Source organism: Anas acuta, chromosome 4 (assembly GCF_963932015.1).
Source record: "Anas acuta chromosome 4, bAnaAcu1.1, whole genome shotgun sequence".
In the NCBI taxonomy this organism is placed as follows: Eukaryota; Metazoa; Chordata; class Aves; order Anseriformes; family Anatidae; genus Anas; species Anas acuta.
The window spans coordinates 73,537,141-73,549,995 of NC_088982.1; the positions used below are offsets into that span (position 1 = coordinate 73,537,141).

Genomic DNA, 12,855 nt, shown 5'->3' on the forward strand with positions numbered 1-12,855 from the left:
GGCTGCTCTGGTCAGGTTTAGCAATGGACATCTTTACTGAACTCTGTAATTTTATCTTCACCTGCATCTCTTTCAGGTGTCGTGGGTAGGAAAGCTGTGTAAGTAGTACAAAAAACAGCAAATTACGACTCTCCAAAATTTACTTAATGGCTGTTTACGGGAGACTGGAAGGTACATTTTGCTGCACTTGATACAAAAGATCTCACAGGATGAAACTTTGCGAAGTCTGCTGCGGGCTTTGTGTGGGGTTTTGTGCACTGGCCTTGTGTAGCTGAAAAGATGATAAATGTAACTGCTGCAGGCTTAGAGGGAGTTCAAGTGCTGAAACCAGAATGTTTCCCAAAGCCTATAGCATTATTTGAAATAGAGAAGGCAGCTGATAGGACTCTCCATATGTTTCTATATTTTTAGCAGCTGGCCGTTACACTAGTAATGGTCTTTACTGAGGATTTTGAACTCGCTGAGCTGCATTGTCTTGGTGAAGTCCGGTCACTTTTTTGTATTATTTGAGTGGTACACAAATGCAAATGTTGCAGGGAGAAAATTCCCAAAGGAGGTTGGATTCTCTGCTGAACAATAGCTAATGAAAGTGTTGCAGCGAGCCCCATGCCACGTAAGGATGATGCCAAGAGAAGAATTAGCCTTATGGCTGTCTGGTAGCTCCAGGCAAACTGAGAGCGGCTCTTTCCTAGCTTGAGTATGCCAATGTGTAATTGAGTTCGTGTCATACCTATTTGCCCAATCATGCTAAATTCTGCATTTTTTGCATTGTCCAGATGTTTTCTGGTCTTTGAGGTAGTACTTTATCAGTGACAATGATGCAGTTTATTGAACAAGAACAAAGCAAGCTGGATGTGTGGATAACTAGGATCTGAATTAAGGAGGCAAGGGAGTGGGAAGAATGGGGTTTCTGACAGGAGAATTTCCAGGATATTCCTATTAAAATGAAAAATGTGAATATTGACACATTAATGCTGCTACTCTGCAAGGCTAACTTTGGGGAAAACATGCCAAAATGAACGAACCAGCTCACAGTCCCCACAAGTACTGTGGCAAACGCACAAACTGGAAGTGAAGCACAGCATGATTTTTTTTTCCACATTTTTTTTTTAAAGTTTTACCATTACGAGGCATAAACTGAAGCAAAAAGGCTGTTTCCTAGCCTATTGACTTGTTATCACATTTCTCCTATAGCATCAGCGTGCTGGGGGACAAGAGGGATTGCATCCCAGTCAGCTGCTTGCTATCCTAGCACGAACACCTAGGCGTGGTATACAAGATGCTGTGCCCCATTTCTTACCAGGCACTCTAAAGTGTTTCTGAAGGTTTTTTAGTTAAGAGTTGGCATTTAGCTTCTGGAGCTCTTGTTGCACAGAGGTTTGATGCGCTGCTGAGGAGCAGAGGGTGTATTACAGCATGACAAAGTAAGTGGATTCAGTGAGTAACCTGCAAGAGGTTCTTAAAAATGTTCAGTTCCCCTGTGAAGACATGCGGTGCCGTTGGCTTCAGAGCAGTTCTGGCAGCGTAACACAGCACTGGCTCAGGCGTTTCCGTACGGAGGGGAGGACTAAGAAGCTTCAGGGTGAGTTTCATGCTTGAGAAGCGTGCCTTTGTGTTTTGGTTGTGTCGCTGCTGCTGCCTGATATGATAGGCTTGCAGCCCAAACAACAGCAAGAAAGAGCACAAGAGCGTGCAAAGATCTTGCAGCGTGTTCCTCTGCAAAGCCTAGGAGTCCTACGCCATAAGACATACACTTTGAATATTGTGCCCTAACTAAGTTTGGCAAAATGTGAAAAAGTTTGCTTTCTGAGTAATTTGCCCTAGTGACTTTGAACTGTTTTGACAAACAACAGTAATATTGTTAGAAGGCTCTGGCAGAAAGCTTATCCACCACTCTCCATCAGATGTCCACGCAGATTGGGGCTTTCTGCATGCATTATTTCAAAGGAATGCGAGCTACTCCGTTTTTGCCACCCTTTTCCCTTCAGCTGATGCTTTGTTCCACCCTCTTCTCTGTTTTCTAGTAAGTGCATTTCACATTAAATTGACTGCTCTATCCGAGGATTTTTCGTTTTGGTCTGTGTTAGAACCATAGTTTTATGAACTTTGGTGGAGTCAAGCTTTTGGAGCATCCTTTTATTTGGAGGTTAGGACAGTATTTATACCTTACTGTCACGAGGTAAGCACATGGAAGAATTGAAGAAAACAAGGAAAACCATGTGTATGGTAACTGTGGGTCAGCTAGCCTTGCCTGAAAATTTCCTGAACATCCTGGGTGTCGATTAGAAGCAGTCAGTGGTTTCAGCATCGTGGGGACTGCAATGCGGTTGTGATGGTGGGGGCCGCTGCCATTCCCATGCAGCAAATTCACATCCTGACTGCCTATAGCTAAGAAGTAATGTGTGCACATATTATATTTGATTATTATAATTTTAACATGAGCTGAGGCCTTTATTTGTCCTTTAGTCATTTTATATTTGAAATTTGGGCTGTTTGAATGTAAGATTTCACATTCTGTCACTTGTGTTTGCCAATTGCTGACAAAAATGGCATTACTGGGGACTTTTTGCAGTTCAGGTTTTATTCAGTTCTACATAAATATGTAATCACATAACCAAAAGTGACAATGGATTCAGCTACTTTATGCATGCATCTCTCCAGTGTGTGCGCTCAAACTCGTAACACGCCGCAGTGCCCAGGGCTTTTCAGAGGAGCTAATGTTCCCGTCCTGGAGCATTCAGCAGTCAAGGAGAAATTACAGAGCCATTTTCAATCTACCTCACGGTAATTAACACAGAAGAGAACGCTATGCAGATCAATAAGCCTTGAAAGGGGGCCGGGGAGAGCTCCCTCTGGCACTGGCACTGCTGTGGAGGGTAACTGGTGGGAATCAGTGGGGCGGCAGGGACACCTGGCTGCTGTGCGTTGCAATACTTGCAATAGTTTGAAACTCCGGAGAGAAAAATTTTGGCTAGGTGTTGCAATCCTTTGAGGATCGCACTGTTCCTAAGGAATGTGGGGCTTAATTTTTCCAATCCATGCCCAGCTCCACTCATGGGCTGGATGTGTAATTGCAATATACTCTTACTCGATGGGTCGCCGTTACCTACAGACAGGCAGTCTGTCTCTGTTACCTCTGTTACCTCCAGCTGTTCAGGAAGCATCTTAAAAATGCTAATTATTTCTCAGACTTTTTTTTTTTTATAATTTTAATTCTGCAGTGGGCCTTGTCTGGGTTAATGGGTGGATTCCAAAACAATCCTTAAAATGATTTTTGTCCTCCTGGGTACAATCATGATAACTAACTCAAACCTAGAGGGAATGTCCTTATTCTCTCTCTCTTTTCCCCTTCTAATTGGTATTCTAGCTTATAAAAAGGCCTAAAACAAAACAACAAATGATCGGAACAAGATCAGACATGATCCAGGCAAGAGCTAGAATGAACAAGTGTTGTCCTTTTTGGAAGCATTTGAGCTCGTCTGAAATCAAACCCAGGGGTTGTATCAATCCAAAGCAAGCTCAGCGCCGTTAGTATCCACGTGAACATGAAATACCGAATGAATCACTGGAAAAAATGGTCATGAAGTCTCTGTACTCGGACATTTCGTCTTGTTTTGTGAGTATCAAATAGATGCAACTTGAATTAATCATCTTTTTGAGTTAGAAACTCAGAAGGCATTAGCAACATTCCGAAATTTAGTGCTTTATGTAAACACAGCAAGGCCGAGAGTGGTAGGAAAAAAAAATCAAAACATTCAAAGGCATGCAACTGGGTAATTCAATAACCCTCACATGCAGAGGCATTTCGCACAGTGGGACTTTAACTTTACATGCGGGCTGTGTGCTGGGAGGCAGTCCCCCCCACCCCAGCCCAACTCCATTTACATGCATAGCTGGCCTGGTAGGTGTAAAAATAGCCGGCAGCGCCTGAATTGGAAATGGTCACCGACTGCTGCCTGCAGTTGCTGCCGGGGTTTCGGGTTCTCTGTGCCGCCGGTACTCCCGCGCCCTCGGCTGTCCCGCAGGAGCACTGGGCACCCTCTGTGGCGCGAGGGCAGCCCCGCGTGTAGGAGGGGACGGGGACCTGCTATGGGCAATGCACCCCTCTGCCAGTCGTGTCACTCGGATAAGGGCGTGAGAGCGCCAGGGAACTTACAGGACTTGGATAAAATCCCTGATTATTATGGATGCAACAGCGAAGAAAGTAAAGATCCCCAAGCCCCGGTAAGTCTTGGCTGAGGACAGCAGGAATCAAAGGGGAAAATGAAGATCACGGTTGAGGATGTTGGATTTGAAAAGGGTTTCTTTGCTCAGCCTGCGTCTTGCTTGATAGCTCGCAATATTCAGTAATCTGCTAGAGGGGTCCATGTTTAAGCTTCGTTTTGATACTGTGACTGTAATTAACAAGCAGCTGTCACTAAGCTGTGCAGTAGCTTAAAAGCATTGTCAGCCACCAAAAGGCTTAGGGGTACGTGGAGAGACCGCCGTTGGGGAACCAGGTCCTTCAAATGAATGGGTGCAATCAGCTTATCCTAGCATAACACTGCTGCCCTAAATGATCCTGCATCCATCGTTCTCAGAACAGGACTCAGTAACTCTCTCTTTTTTTTTTTTTTTTTTTTTTAATTTTTAAATCTGTTGTCTTTCCAGTATATTATTTGCTGTGGTTGCAGCAGAGATGGAGCCCCACAGGTATTTATGCAGAGGAAGGTTGCAGTGAGCCGGGACCAGGCACACGAAGGGGGTACACTGACAACAGTTTGCAAGACCCGAGTTAGGTGTGCCGTAAGTGATAACAGCAGTAACGTCAGCAAACCTCTGCAAACCAGAAGAAAATCACTTAGAGGAATATTTGTATAATGTCTGTGGCAAAAGAAGTGCTCCTTTTTTATCTTTTTTTTTTTTTTCCCCTCTGCTTGGGAAATTCATTTATAAGGTGGTTATTTTGATCAAAATTGGCAAGAAAAGGTGGTAGTGCCAAAATTCTGGCAGAACAAGAATATCAGAAAACCTTTAATATTGGTGCAGCCAAACTTTATCTTCCCCCACATTGATCTAACATGAAATTGTCCTCAGGTATTCAGTGCGGAGGACTTGTTGGAACTGCTGTAGTGCTTTAGAGGAGCTGTAGTTCAGGTTCGGTGTACAGCTCAGGAGATAAGGGGAGACCTCTCGCAAGAAGTGCTGCTCTGTCCCAGAATACATGTTTGAGGTCTGAGCAGCTTTGGGTTGAATTAACCGCTGAGCTCCAGCAGTCACGGTGGGAAGTGTGCAGTTAGGAGGGGCAGTGGGAGCTCAGATCTTCCCGGCGTGCTGGGAGGCGTTGCTGAATATGTAAATCTTATGTTATTTTGGTTTGGATGGGTATTGTAGTATTTCCCTTAAGGTGAGTGGCCTGACGCTGTTAGGTAGCGTATAGAGGTTCCCTGTGATAAGAAATGCACAAAGAAGCAAACTCTGCAACAGCTCTCCCTCCTTCTTTCAATTTACAGTCACCAGGCTGTCCTTCTGGATAAGGTCAGCTCTTTGAGGAGGCAGGAGCGAGCCAAATCCAGCAGCATGTGATTTTTTTTTTTTTTTGGATACTTCTCAGTTCAGCCTTCAGAGCTTTTCATAGCAGGCAGAGATCAGGCACTTTGATAATGGCTTCAGTGCATTTCATCATAAGGGCCTGGCTTTGTTTGGCTCTGGTGAGGACTGACTGAGTTGCTCTGGATTCAGTTACGCTCCTTTGGGGGATTGCAAAGAATTACCTTATTTCCCTAAGAAGGTGTACAGTACCTCAGTATATTTATTTTTATGATTCCTTATAAAAATGGTTTAAGAAAAGGTCTGTAGATCAGAGATGCCAATCAAGCTGTCTTCTGAGGGGAGAAATCGTGCATTGCCTTTTCCCAAGCAGGAATGTCATATCCAGCACAGTGCTTTGTTAGCTCAGGGCTTCCTCTGCTTTTGTGCTTTTTTGTGTGTGCTTTTTTGTTGTTGTTGTGTATGTGTGTGGCCACGCACACTGTCCTGGTCTCCTCTGAAGGGCAGTGCCACCTCGAGCTGAGTAGGAAGGCTCTAGTACCAAATACAAGGGCCAGAATAATTCAGCTGGTACTCAGCCAGTTCATGTGGCAGAAATACAGTGCAAAATCTAATCTTTTCTAAACTAAGATCAAATACAGCCTGCTGCTTCAGACCCACCTTGCTGGGGAAATCAGGAACGTGTTAGCTTGACTATCCTGAGTTGACCGTATGGTGCTAAATAGCTCTCAAGTGGGGAGTCAGATGCTGATACTGAGTTCAACTTTGTAAAAACCACCACAACCAACAGGGCCGCACCCACCCCGGGTGCTGTGTTCAGCTTTGGGCCCCTCAGTACCAGAAGGACATCGAGGCCCTGTAGTGTGCCCAGAGCAGGGCTCTGAAGCTGGTGAGGGGCCTGGAGCACAAGGCCTGTGAGGGGCGGCTGAGGGAGCTGGGGGGGTTTGGGCTGGGGAAGGGGAAGCTTGGAGCAGGCCTCATTGCTCTCTGCAACTGCCTGAAAGGGAGATGTGGGAGCGGGGGTCGGCCTCTGCTCACAGATAACTGTGATAGGACCAGAGGGAATGGCCTCGAGTTGTGCCAGGGGAGGTTCAGGTGGAAAATGAGGAGACATTTCTGCTCAGACAGAGCGATCAGGTGTTGGGACGGGTTGCCCAGGGAGGTGGTGGAGTAGGACTCGTGGTCCAGACTCCTGTGCTGTAACTACAGCGTGGGGAGCTGGAGCCAGGAAGTTTTAAGCTGTTAAGCAGGTCAAAAGTGGGAGTTACAGGTTTCCAAAACAGGGGCTTTCCAGCCACAGAGCTGTTCCTTCTACATTTTTTAGACTCTTAACATTGATGTGGAATGAACTGCTTTTAGGAAGTACCATGTTATTATTATTATCATCATTACATATAATTTGATATTATAGGTAGCCTGTATGACCTGCTTGAATGAGCGATGTAACTTTCATACAGGTGAAGTCAGGTGAAACTGGTGCTTTCCTCTGCTGCCCTGAGCTGGATTATTTGAGGTTTGGCCCCAGGATTACAGGAGTTTTGTTTCACAGGTACTGCTATGGTAGGAATTCAGGGGAAACGAGGACTGGTTAATATTATAGCGAATGTACACCCAGCAAATGTCCCAGTTAAGGAGGAGAAAGGTTTTGTCTGCTTTACATAAGCTTCTGGTGTAATTCCCAGTTGATTGGGAATTAGCTAATAATGTGGAGAGACAAAAGGAAACTGTCCATGCTGGGTACTGGGCTATTTAAAAAAATCTACTAAAGGAAACCTTGCCTCTCCCAGTGGATAGAGGGATAGAGCTAACAATTCTTCATTTACTACTTCAGTGTCTGTTCTACCTTTCTGTACAGTAAGGTGCTTAATACGAGTCTTGCTGGCAGAACTGGCACGGAGTTAGGAACTGCTGCCTTTCAGTAACACCCGTTTTGTTTGCATCTATTTTAGTCCATCTCAGAGGAACATGAAATCATTTTTTCTGTTTATGGTACCAGTAAATTTGAATCAATGGCCAATCGGTTAATGGTGTTTAGGTAAGTAAAGCTGTCTGATTCATTAGCGCTGATGGTGTTAGTACGTTTCTTTTTTTAGAAAATGGCCCTCCAGAGATAAGACAAGGGATAGAAAAGGATGAAAAATTAATGATAGTGACAGAATTCTTTGTCAGCAATCTGTCATAAACTTCATTTGCAGGCTAGATTTTTGTTAAACCAAGTTAAAAACAAATTTCTGTTAGGTATGTTTGGAATGGCATCCTAATTCTTTCTAGAGGTGTTCTCACATCATTACTTCTCTATTTAGGGACATCATTAGTAATGGCAACTTGCCACGGAAACCATGTAGATGTCTGCCAAGTTCTGAAGGTGTTCCAAACACCTCAGAATCTCAATACACGGTGTCCAGGTGATCCTAAATATTATTGCTTCCTTTAATACTATTCCATTAATTTAGCAGAAACTTGGTTCCATATCAGTATTTAAGAGACTTCAGAAAGTGGGAGTGTCATACAGGAGACATTACAATGATCCTGTGGCTCATTTGTGAACATACCATAATCCTTGTTGTTTCTGGAAATGACAAAATGATACTTTCATTCAAGTTTATTGAACCCAAGTCTTTTTTTTCTTTGTTCTTTCTCTTTTTTCTTTCTTTATTTTTTTTTTTAAATCTAGACTGTGTTTTCCAGATGCTTTTGAGATTCTATTTTTACATTCCTCCTGATCTTAGACGTGCACACATTGTTTCCAAGCTGGGATTTATACCAAAATGTTTGTTTTTAAGGACATGACTAAGCCCAGTGGGACATCAGGGATAACACGTGCCTGAAGTTCAGCTAGTACTGAAGTGCTGTTCTAGATTAGGACCCTGTTATTGATGTTGCTTTATACTTTAAAATGAGTATGGATTAAAATAACATATCATTACAAATACAGTAATTTGAAGGAAACTCCAGCTGGGTTAAAAAGACTTCTATTCTTTTTCATAGAAAACTATGCAGTTTTGCCTCTGTTCTCACAAATCCTTCATTGACATAGTAAAAGTCAGCTGGCAGTGGGTCCAGTATGTCAAATTAATGAACGTAGTGGGAGGACTCCTACAGATGTCTGTGGCAGCTAAGTGTCATAAAGGGTTTATAGAAGACATTTGCTTCTTGGCTCAAGGAAGGGTTGATTTTGCATTAGTTTTCTCTTCCTCTTTTGCTGCTGCTGTTTCTAATATTGGGCCAAACTCAAGAAAACAGCTAAACATGTATTCATCCTTTAGCAAAGAACATGTTTAATTTGAGATCTATTGGACCTAAAGATGTGTTAAAAAACAAGCTAAGTCTGAAGCATGATTTGCTGAATGTAGTCCTTTATTCTTCCCCTGGTTAAACAAGCCCAATCTGATTAAACATTTGTACATTCCAGTGGAAAGAAAAGAATGGCTGGAAAAAAAGGTATTCTGCAAATGCTGGAATTTCAAAAAGGAGTTTGCAAAGGAATTGAAGGGGTTTCAGTGTAACGACAAATGTAGAATGAAAGTCATCCCTTAAAATAATTGGGAATTTTCCCATCAATATGGGAATAATGGCATTATAACACAATTGTAATTTTATAATGATGTGCATCGTAATGCATTCCTTGACTGAGTTTTATTTTCTTAGCTTCTTCTTTGCAGCGGCTCTTTCCACATCTGGTGATACCAGCGAAATTAATTTCTTGAGGACACTCTTAAGTCTTGAATATCATTACACATTATATCTTCTTTTGGCTGCAGCCTCGTTGTCTCTTGTCTGGCTGCAGCCATAAGAAAGCTTTTACCAGTATGTGTAACGGATGCCACGACATCAATCTTCCCACCTACCTTGGCACTGTATAGTCTTGGCTCCTCCGTGTCCTGTAGCAGGTCTGATGAGCCAGTATTCACCTTGAGGAGCACAGGAGGGGAAAGGCCACCTCTGAATCCCATCACCTCTAGCACAGCCACCCGTACTGGGCAATTGGTTTCTGAGTTTAAATATGTGCAAACTTGTTTTGATTTGAAACCACTGAATGTTTTAGTCCAAGGTTGTATATAGTGTATAGCACAAAAGCTTTTCCTTTACTTACAGCTATTTCACCGTCTTGTTACTACGCAGCACTTTTTGCTATAAATAGCAATAGTATTTTTTGTGAAGTTTGGGGCCGTGCACGTGCTGTGTGCAACGCTACGGGGAGGGCAGCTCCAGCCGTGGGGCCAGCTCAGTGCCAGCGAGAGTCATGCCAACTTCTCCATCTCCTTCATAACTTTCCAGGATTAATTGGTTTAAATATTCAAACTGCCTGAAATTATTCATGTGCATATGTACTTAAAAGAATATTTATATGTTCCCAATTTATAACCATCACTGCCAACCTAGACAGATAAATAAATGTGGTATTTATTACATAGACTTAGACCCCTGGGATTAAATTAATCAATTTTTTGATGTTGTTAGCAATATCTTGATAGAGGATACTTGGCTTGCTGGTGATCTTTTGTCTCTGGAGACTTGTCTTCCTGTTTGTACTTCATTGTTCCTATGATTCATTTTCTCTCTCTGAAAAAGAAAATTATCAGGTTACTTTATTGTAAGGTCAGTTGTGTCTTTTTTCTGGACAAGAGGATGCTTTAGGTTATGAAAGAGGCATACTTGTTTAGTTACGACTGTCATTTTAGATCTGTGGGCTTTTTAGTTCAGTGGTTGATTAACAAACTCTGTGCAAGCAAAGGTACACAGCAAAATGAATTAGATCTAAAGTACTTTTACACGCTTGAATGGGAAAAGCTATGTGTTTTTTTTTTCTTTTTTGAAATTGTTATAAGGAAATAGGGCACGTTGTTCATCCAGAAATTCAGATACTATAATTTCTTTAAGACCTGTAATTTAATCTATCTTCCTTCGTGTCTTTCCACAAAATAACAGAAGGAAAACGTACTTAGCAAAGGAATCACAGAATCACAGAATTGAAGGGGTTGGAAGTGGCCTTGAAAGTAAAGCACCATTGTATTTCTTTTCTTTCAGATGATGAACATTACTTTGTTAAAAGCTGGGGAAAGTATCTTTCCATTACTGTTATTAAAAACTTTATTGAAAATATTTTAAACGAAAACATTATTTTAAATAAAAACATTATTAAAAACATTTACCAATTACCAAAAAGATTTACAAATGCCATTGCATGTGCAAGACTTAGCTCATGTTTTAGCATGAGTGTCAGAACTGCAGTCTGAAACTCTGCTGCGATGGTTTAGTAAAAGAAAAGAGAAAAAAAGGAAAAAGCCTTTGTAGCCTTGCAGTCAGAGCTGCATCTTAGGCTTGTAATTCACAAAATCACCGCTGTTCTACTGCGATGTCCTTCGGACAGCAGCAGCACTTTCAGCCCCATATAAAAAAAAAAATCAGGGTGCAAAAGATGAAATATGAGTAGCTGGCAAGGTTTACAGAAAGCATTTCCTGAGAAAAAACATTCCTTTTCAAGTCCTATCTTTTTACATTTGGATGCTGGTATGGAAAAAGCGACCATACTGGCAAAAGATACGTATGTGAGAAATGAGTTGGGTCATGGTAACACCTCATCTGTGTTGCTTTGTGGAGTTGCACCCAATTAAACCATGGCTGGTTTGAGCAGATGGTTGCTGAAATCAGAGAATAGCCAAGCCAATTGGGAAAAAAATTAGTGGTTGCCTCAAGGATACGAGTAGAAATTGACGCTCATAATAAAAAAATAATGGAATGTGTTTACATCGCTGTCATTTTTATTTCCTTGTGTCTTTTAAATACCGAACAACATCAAGAAGCCACAAAAACCTGAGTTCAGGTGACGCAACTTTCTGTCTGTGGTGGGCTGAATTCTCAACCCCAGGTGTTACCTGAATATATTAACATGATGAGCCACCAGTCAATTAAGAGCTTTTTAATGAAGAAAAAACAGTTAACAAGCCTTCAGCATTTTACTAATTATAGAAGCAGCTGTTGAACAAACACCTCCTCACTGTTCTGGAGTTTGTAAATGGCATCAACAGTCAGATAAACCTGAAGGTTGATGCACTGACTAATTCTGTCTTAATGCTGATTTTATGTACAACAATAATAGAGGGTTCAATTTAATGTGGACGTTTTTATAACTATTAGTAGTTTGAATGTCTTGATTTATATAATACATGCAAGCTACAACCAGTTTTTGCAGGGCCAGACTTCAAAAGTTATGGCTGGTTAAATTTTCTCCGTAAAATCCAAGTAGAATGTCACAGAGTGCGTGCTGGAAAGGTAAGTTTGAAAGGATTATTCATTTTCAGATACGAACCTTGACACATACAAAACTTACACAAATCAAAAATGCTAAATTAAGGTGTCAAACTATTATTTGTTTACTTTGCACCAGTTTTGACTTCTGTTTTTCCTGTCATTCAGTTAATAAATGTTCTTGTTGCTTGACTGTTCTCGCATGGAGGTGTTTGTGATTATGGATAGGCATTGGTTCATTCTCCTTATCTGGAGAAAAAAAAAATAAAAGCCAACCTTCTGGAATAATTTTACTATAGAAATGATTTCCAAGGACTTGTGTGGATGGTTTGAATAATGCTATCATGAAAGCAGTTTTCAGTTACAGAAAACTGAATGCTCCTACACTCCAATCTTTTCTTGTTAAGCACAGAACTGTTTTTTACCAGGAAACCTGAATATGCTGAGAAATACCTAGGAGTCTGGTACAGCATATGACTTCAACACTACGCACCATGATTTATTTTTACACATATCTATAAAATGCATTTGAGAAGCAGGCGCATGGTATGTGCTGTAAGTGATGTGGTGTGCTGAGCCAGGAATGGCAACCAGAGGGAGGACAGAGGACCCAGAAGGGAAGGTTTCTGGCTATCTGAATATAAAACACTGATTTCCATAGAAGTTTTAATTACTTAGGCTCTCTGAGACATGTTTCAAATTCAGGCAATATTCTGGCATTGCAATTAGCATGAAAGAAGTTGGATCCACAGCCTTTTTAAAATCAGATAATGTGCATTCTGTCCTTTCTCTCTTACATTTTTATATGTAATGTCTGACAACCAGCTACTTACAGACAACGCTTTTGCTTTCTCCTTTGAGAATACCTAAGGTTATGATGAATTTCTGCATTGTAGCTTATTTGTTTGTAGTGTTCTGGAAAATTCTCATTTGTGGCTGAAGTTAATTTATCCTCAGTCAAAAGTTAACAAAGAAGGAAAGGCTGGACCTAGTGCTGAGGGACGTGGTTTAGTGGGTGACATTGGTGGTAGGGGGATGGTTGGACCAGATGATCTTGGAGGTCTTTCCCAACCCTAA

General features: G+C 41.7%; 1 protein-coding gene and 1 long non-coding RNA gene across 51 annotated transcripts in view; one reads left to right on the plus strand and one right to left on the minus strand.

Moving 5' to 3' along the window:
- Positions 1-12,855, plus strand: part of ANK2 (ankyrin 2) — a 356,900-nt gene that overhangs the window by 196,212 nt on the left and 147,833 nt on the right. For 12 of the 50 annotated variants that reach the window (XM_068682056.1, XM_068682057.1, XM_068682055.1 and 9 more), the window contains exon 1: positions 3,923-4,224. The exons of 3 other annotated variants lie outside the window; for them this stretch is intronic. In XM_068682056.1, coding sequence (XP_068538157.1) covers positions 4,090-4,224 — 135 coding nt within the window. In that variant the 5' untranslated portion in view covers positions 3,923-4,089. Of the gene's footprint in view, positions 1-3,902; positions 4,225-12,855 lie in introns of those variants that run through there. 35 more of the 50 variants (XM_068682044.1, XM_068682052.1, XM_068682045.1 and 32 more) reach the window with 8 other exon arrangements.
- LOC137855285 (uncharacterized) lies at positions 9,793-10,251 on the minus strand. The gene is made up of 2 exons (XR_011095672.1): positions 10,186-10,251; positions 9,793-10,092 (listed from the first exon to the last, which is right to left on the minus strand). It is a non-coding gene; the product is annotated as an uncharacterized lncRNA (long non-coding RNA).